This window comes from Myotis brandtii, unplaced genomic scaffold, assembly GCF_000412655.1.
Source record: "Myotis brandtii unplaced genomic scaffold, ASM41265v1 scaffold407, whole genome shotgun sequence".
Classification (NCBI taxonomy): domain Eukaryota; kingdom Metazoa; phylum Chordata; class Mammalia; order Chiroptera; family Vespertilionidae; genus Myotis; species Myotis brandtii.
The window spans coordinates 38176-45431 of record NW_005365639.1 but is presented as its reverse complement, the minus strand read 5'-3'; the positions used below and the strand labels follow the sequence as shown (position 1 = coordinate 45431).

The following is a 7256-nucleotide window of genomic DNA, read 5'->3' as shown; positions in this document are numbered from 1 at the left end:
GGGGGTAAGGGCAAAGGGTGGTGTGAGAACCGGGTGGAGCGGAGCTATGGGGGGAAAAAAGAGGAACAACTGTAATAATCTGAACAATAAAGATTAAAAAAATTCAATGAAAAAAAAAAAAGAAAAGAAAATTAAATACAGTTCAACAGTTTGGGCAACTTACAGTCAGTCTGTGAATTGCAAGACCTTATCTTCCCTCACCAAGGACGCTAGAGAGCAGATGGTTCATACCCAGAGAACACCTAGCTTCCCTCACCCTGACCTGGGACAACAGAGGACACAGACACTATGAACGCCATGTGTGCCAGCTCAAGCCAGGGACAGATGGAAGTGGGTAACAAATAACAAAACCCCATTAAAGCCAGACAGACCTAAGATAACAGTACAATAGACCAAAGAACAATCCAAATCTCCCATCTACACTTATTTTGATGCCTCAGCATATTAAAAATGCACCTGGAACGCTGATGAATATTCTGCTGAAACCCTCCCCTAAGATTTTCACCTGAAGAAAAAAGGATAAAAAGCCCCCAGGACAAGCCGCCAGGACAGACTCCCTCTAGGACATGATCATGCCCCTTCTCAGGCGTGAACTTTCTTTCTAAGGGTCCCCACGAGACTCGCAACCAGGGGAGCCCTGGGCAGTAGCAACTCGACCCAGGCTCATGCTCTGGCCCTGTCTCCAAGGCCCCCTTTCCTCTGACTTCCCAGGGAGCCACAGCAGCCCTGCCCGGCCCACTTCCATCACTGTGACTTCACTTCCTAGTGAGCTGACAGCCCAGGCTCACTCCCTCCTAAAACATTCGGGAGAGCTAAAACAGAGCGCTGCCTAGGCTCTCCTGTCGCTGCTGCTACCCCAAGTCCTTCCTTCGTGTCGCTGTCCCTAGCTTTCATAAACACTCTCAAACCCATCCGGACTCACGGTGTGACATCTTCCCTACGTGAAGTCAAGAACCCACACGCTACAGGCCGGCAGTCTGGTAACACTGGGATTAGTAACTCATCCTGCTTGAGCAAAAATTGGTTGATGTGAATTGCCTACTTTTACAGCAAGTACTCATTATCCAGCTCAGTAAACAGGATAATCCAAAGAATGAGAAGACTGCTTTTTTCCAATTTTAAAACTGATTGTATCAGAGTGCTAAGTGAACATTCTTGCTGTGTTTTCAGTCTTAGGGTGCTCATGACGTCTTTCGCCATTATGTTTGCTGTAGGCTTTATATATATAAGCAGATGCCACCGATCAGGCTGCGATAGCTCCTTTCTTTCCCTAGTTTCTGACACTTTTTATGTATATGAGTGTGAAATGTGGATATAAACATGGGGCTTTTCTTCTTGACATTTATGAATTCATGGGTAACATTTATGAAATAAACCCTACTTGTTCATGGTAGTCTTTCTAGCTATTCCTGGATTCGATCTGTGAATATTTTGTTGAGGATTTGTGTTTCTGTGTTCATAAGGGATATTAGTTTCTTGTACTTTTTCTGATTTTGGTATCAAGTGTAATAATAGTTTCATAAATAGAATTGGAAAAAGCTCCTACTTCTATATTCTGAAAGAAATTGTATTGAATTGATGCTATTTGTTTTTTTAAATTTATTTTTTAATTACAGTTTGCATTCAATATTATTTTCTGTTAGATTTAGGGGTACAGGAGAGTGGTTAACCAATCATATACTTTACAAAGCATTACCTTGATATTTCCAGTACCCACCTGGCACCATATAAAATTATTACAATATTATTGCCTACGGTGCACTTTACAAGAATTGATGCTACTTCTTTTGGTAGAATTTATCAGTGAAATTGTCCTGGCGTGGTGTTTTCTCTCTTTTTTTTTTTTTTGAGGTTTTAAACTATGCACTTTCATTTTGCCTTTACATTGGTTAGTATGTGTCACCTATTTTTAATTTATGGTCACTCTGGCTGGAGGCTTACCACTTTTAATCATTTTTCAAAGAATTAGCTTTTGGTTGCGTTCACTGATTTTTCTCTGTTGTGTTTCTGTTTGCAGTTCCTTTTCTTGTTTTTGTTAACTTAAATGCTGTTTGCTCTGAGTTTATTTTGCTCTTCTTTTCCTAATTTATTGAGACACAAACTTCAATTATTGAACTGAGACCTTTTCCCATTTCTAATGTAAATATTTAAGACTATAAATGCCCACGGAAACACTGCTTTCGCTGCACCCACAGGTTTTGATACGTTGTATTTTCCTTTCATTTAGTTTAAAATATTTTCTAATTTCTTCTGCAACTTTCATCTTGACTGATGGGTTTGAGAGAAGTGTGTTGTTTAATTTCCCAATGTTTATAGAGATATTCCTATTATATTTCTGTTATTAAATTATAGTTTAATTTCATGATGATCAGAAAACATACTCTTCATTATGTTAAATCTCTTAAAACTGTGAATGGTGTGTCTTGGTGAATGTTCCATGTGTCCTGCTTTTATTGGGTGCATGCTCTCTAAATACCAGTTAGATCTAGTTAGTAGTTTGCAGTTCTTTTATTAATAATTTTCTGTCTCTGTGTTCTATTGATCACTAAAGGAGTAATTGGTTGGTTACCAACACAACTGAATGAGCATATGTTGTTTTGAAGCAGAGACCCCTGTATTTATTTTTATCTGAGGGGGTAGTGGAGTTCTTAATTGAGAAGAGGGTGCCTCTTCTGTAAACTCAGTGTTCAGGGAAGTGTGCGGATTTAAGGTTGCAGGGTTACTAACTCAGATGTCTCCATCTAATGAATTAGGGCACCGCTCTTCTAACAAGAGGTGTGGTCTTGGCAGAGCAGATCTGCCTTGGTTGAGAGTTTGATCTTCCTGGAGCTCATCTAATCTGAAGGTTAAACCTTGATCTGAGCACTCAGTTTTCTCTGCCCTTTCATGGCAGGAAATGCTACCAAAGAGGCTCTTTGACTCTCACACTTGGCTTTCAATTTCTTACTAATAACTCTCAGCCTTTCATCCTATGAAGGAAGGAGCTTACCAATAACTCATATCCCCATTGTTCTTTCAGTTGCTATTTCCCCCATTTTTAAAGAATACTTGACTTATCGCATCAGACATGCTTTCTGTTCCTCTGGTGTATTATCCCAGTTCAGAACAGATAAAAAGTTTTACAATTGGACCATTATTTTGTGCCAGAGGTTATTATTCTTCCTTTACCACCAGTGATGTGGGCCTCACTAAAATCCTGTGTATTTTATGTGATTGTGTATTTTCTCAAACCTCTCCTGGTACTAACTGTTGCAGGTGGACTTCCTTTGGTACCAACACCTGTGGAAGGGAGAAAAAAATCAGGAGTAGGCAAAGGATAGAAATCAAGCTATGATGAAGGTCAAATGACATCCTCAGTTGACCCAGTGGGAAGTCCTAAAGTTGTTTGAGTGGCATTGAGATGAGCAAACATTTTACTTCTGCATCTGTGAGTGACTGGATGCAGGTCATCTGGGAAGAGTATCACCTTGGGAGAGGAGGATCTCTGCAGCTAGAGCATCCATGAAGACAATGACAGCTGAAGGGGTCTGAAGACAGAGTTCCCGAGAAGCTGGGGGCACCAACTCCACTGAACGGGGATCTGGACAGTGCACTCTACCCTTTGATTTTCTGGGACATATACAGCAGCCACAGAGAGAATGTTTGATCCTAGCATAAAGTACCAAGAAGTCCTTTTGAAACAAAGTGAAACACATGTACATGGATTTTAGATAGATTAGATTAGGGATGAAACTTAAAAAAGAAGTTAAGGACAAGTCTCAGATTTCTCTATTCAACAAATATATAATTGATGGTGTTAGTTATTAAAATAGGGAACATTGGGAGGTTTTGTGGCAGTGGAAGAAGAGGATGTTAATAAGCAACAATAGCGCTCCTACTAAAACCCAGCATTTATTACTTATTATGTGCCCTTCACAGGTAATTAACCTTCTTAATAACGCCATGAAACAGATCTATTATGACCTTACTTTAGTAATTGAAATACATGAAGAAATAGTGGCCAAAAATTTCTTAAATTTCATGAAAAATATTAATCTATACATCCAATAATTTAAATGAATTCCAAGTAGTTTAAACACAAAAAGATCAACAAGATGAACAGCTAGCTCCTCATGAAATCTGGGCTCCATGTCACAGAGACAGTAGGGTCTGAAGGGCAGTGGTGTGATGTGCCCTCAGGTAGGAAAGAAACATCTGTCAGTGAAGATGTAAGATGTTCACTTTTTATAGTTCATGAACTGTTTTGTACTTCTCATTGACAAGGGTGACTTTTTCTTATTTTGGAATGTTAAAAAAGTGAGATTGAACCTTTGGCTTAGGAAATTCAGTTTATTTTGATTTAAGGATACCACGGTTAAACAAACTAGTTTATTAGATAACTATATGAAGATTGAGGCCTTGGCCTAATGTAAGTATTACTCCTTTGCTTGGCCATGTTTTCTTCTGTATTCAGTAGTAGTGTCAAAAAGGGGAAGAATTTAGAAGCCAAATAATCTTATAATTTTACCATGAAATCTCCCTCCATACTCATTATATTTCTTTTTATCACATTTACTTCTGAAGTGTGACATGGTTCAGGGGCTACTGTTCAAGATTAGGAAAGTCAGGGCAGGAAAAAGTCTCAAGGTAACATTCACATGTTTAATTCTAGGCACCAGGAAATAAATCCTTTCTTTTTCATGTTGCTCAAAACCTTAAATTTATTCTTGTTGCCATATCTTAGACCAGGTATCCTGTTTACAGTAGTAAGATATGATGGGCTTTGGTGTAAAAGTAGGTAGAACAGCACTTTTGACTTGTTATAGAGTTCTAGTCATTAGTTAGCAACACATAAGAGGCAATTGAAGTGCAGGTGGAATGCTAATCATACTAGTCACAACTCCAGTTGGTACCAAAGGCCATTATGGTCTCAAGATATCCTCCCTCTGAAATATTAGAGATATGCTGACTCAGAATGTTATGGACAAAATCTAGAGCCACCTTGACAGAGAACTGGGATGAATGAAGAGAAATTACAAAGAGATAGATGTAGTGGTTTTCTGTCTCAACAGAAATTCTCATATAAGTCATTAGGGATTAAATTACAGAACAATGGACCATTAAATATATATAAATTCTAGGCAAAACTCTGGGATTATGTGAAATTGTGTGTTATTTACAGCAATAATTAATAATCTGACTAGTAGGGGCTATGATGTCCTACAAGCCCACATGGTTTTAAAGTCAGTTCATAACTGCAACCAAATACATCTAAAGGTAGGACATGTCCATGTGCTTTCTATCATAGTCAATCCATTACAAATAAATTATTTCCTGGTTGGTAGAGGATTTAAAGCTTAGAGCCTAAGATACAAACTAAGATGAAAGAGTTGTAATTTCAATTAGTACCCATTAGATCTTGGTATAATTAAATGATACTTTCATCAAATAATAGAGATAGAAATATGCAAATTAATACTTGCTGGCCTAACATTGAGCCTTCTTTGAGTTGTATCAAAAGTCTATGTTACTCACCTTCTTGCCTTTCATGAATATGTTGTACACCTTAGACACAATTTTTTGAAAGAGAAAGTTTTGCAATCTCCAGGATGTAGTCTCCAGACAAAAAAGCAAGAGGAGATAAAATAAGCCCAGGACAGCCAACGAAATCAAAAATTTTGCAATCCCATTCTCTCCAAAATTATAGACACTGTTCTTAGTCACTGAGGATAATAAGAGAGACAGCCTTACTTTAAAAACTGATGCAAAGTCTAAGATGATACTACATATTAAGAAATACAGATTCAAAGTGCACTTTAAGTTAGATTCAGAGAAGTATGGAACAGAGGTAGTAATTGTTTTCATATGCTATTTGTCTTATTTGATCTTCCCTGATATTTATAATTAATATGCAAGTTTGCCTGCCAATAATTTTTCTCTACTTTTTACCAGTCTTGACAGGAGATCACCTTACTACATAATAACTGTCAAAGGCTGAGCCTTTGTGAGAAGAATGCTTAGTAATTAAATAAAGCAAGCAAAATAAAGGTATTTATGACATATCTAACCATTGTTGTAGGCCATGCAGAATATCCGTAAAACTCTTGTTTAAATACTTGTTTTAGAGTTTGGGGTTTTATACTCAGGAATAGAGTTGCTGGTTCATATGGTAATTGTATGTTTCGCTTTTTGAGGAACCACCAAACTTTTTCACAGCAGGTGCAACATTTTATATTCCTACCAGAAATAAATGAGAGTAACAATTTCTTCATATCCTCACCAAACTTTTAATACTTTCCATTTTTTTTATTACAGCCATCCAAGTATGTGTGAAGTGGTATGTTTTTTTAGGGAATACATTTGACATGTAACATTGTGTAAGTTTAAGATATAAGCATGTTACTTTGATACATTTATGTATTGTAATGATTGATGATGTAGCAATATTTATCACATTACATCATTACAGTATAATATTATTGCCTATATTCATTATATAGTCATGCATCACTTATTGACAGGGATGTATATATTCTGAGCAATGTGTCATTAAGCAATTTTGTCATTGTGTGAACATCACAGAGTGCACAAACCTAGATGGTATAGTCTACTATATGGTAGAATCTATTGCTCCTAGGATACAAACCTGTACAGCATGCTGCATGAATGCTGCAGGCAGTTGTAACATAATGGTGCACCTACATACAGCCCTATATTAAATGGAGCTTGGAGGACTAGAAGTTGCTTTGGGTGAGTCAGTGAGTCAGTGATGAGTAAGTATAAAGGCCCAGCATATCACTGTACACTCCTTTAGACTTTATAAATGATGTACACTTAGACTATGCTAAATTTATAAAAATTATTCTCTTCCTTTAATAATAAAGTAAACTTAACTTACTATAACTTTTTTATTTTAAACACTAGAGGCCTGGTGCATAAAACTTGTGCACTGGGGGTGGTGTCCCTCAGCTCAGCCCGCACCCTCTCTAATCTGGGACCCCTTTGACATCCCTCTCACAATCCGGGACACTGGCTCCTAACTGCTCGCCTATCTGTCTAATTGGCCCTAACTGCTACTGCCTGCCAGCCTGACTGCCCCATAACTGCTCCCCTGCCAGCCTGATGGCCCCTAACTGCCCACCCCTGCCAGCCTGATGGCTCCCAACTGTCCGCCCCTGCCACCCCGATTGCCCCCAACTGTCCTCCCCTGCCGGCCTGATCACCCCCAACTGCCCTCCCCTGCTGGCCCGATGGCCCCCAACTGCCCTCCCCTGCAG

General features: G+C 38.5%; 1 protein-coding gene across 1 annotated transcript in view; it reads right to left on the bottom strand.

Moving 5' to 3' along the window:
- The window catches only part of LOC102243953 (ATP-binding cassette sub-family A member 3-like), a gene marked incomplete at its 5' end in the record, with an annotated part of 66719 nt that overhangs the window by 27959 nt on the left and 31504 nt on the right, over positions 1 to 7256 (bottom strand). Inside the window, one exon of the mRNA XM_005873363.2 lies at positions 5515 to 5702. Coding sequence (XP_005873425.1) covers positions 5515 to 5702 — 188 coding nt within the window. The remainder of the gene's footprint in view (positions 1 to 5514; positions 5703 to 7256) is intronic.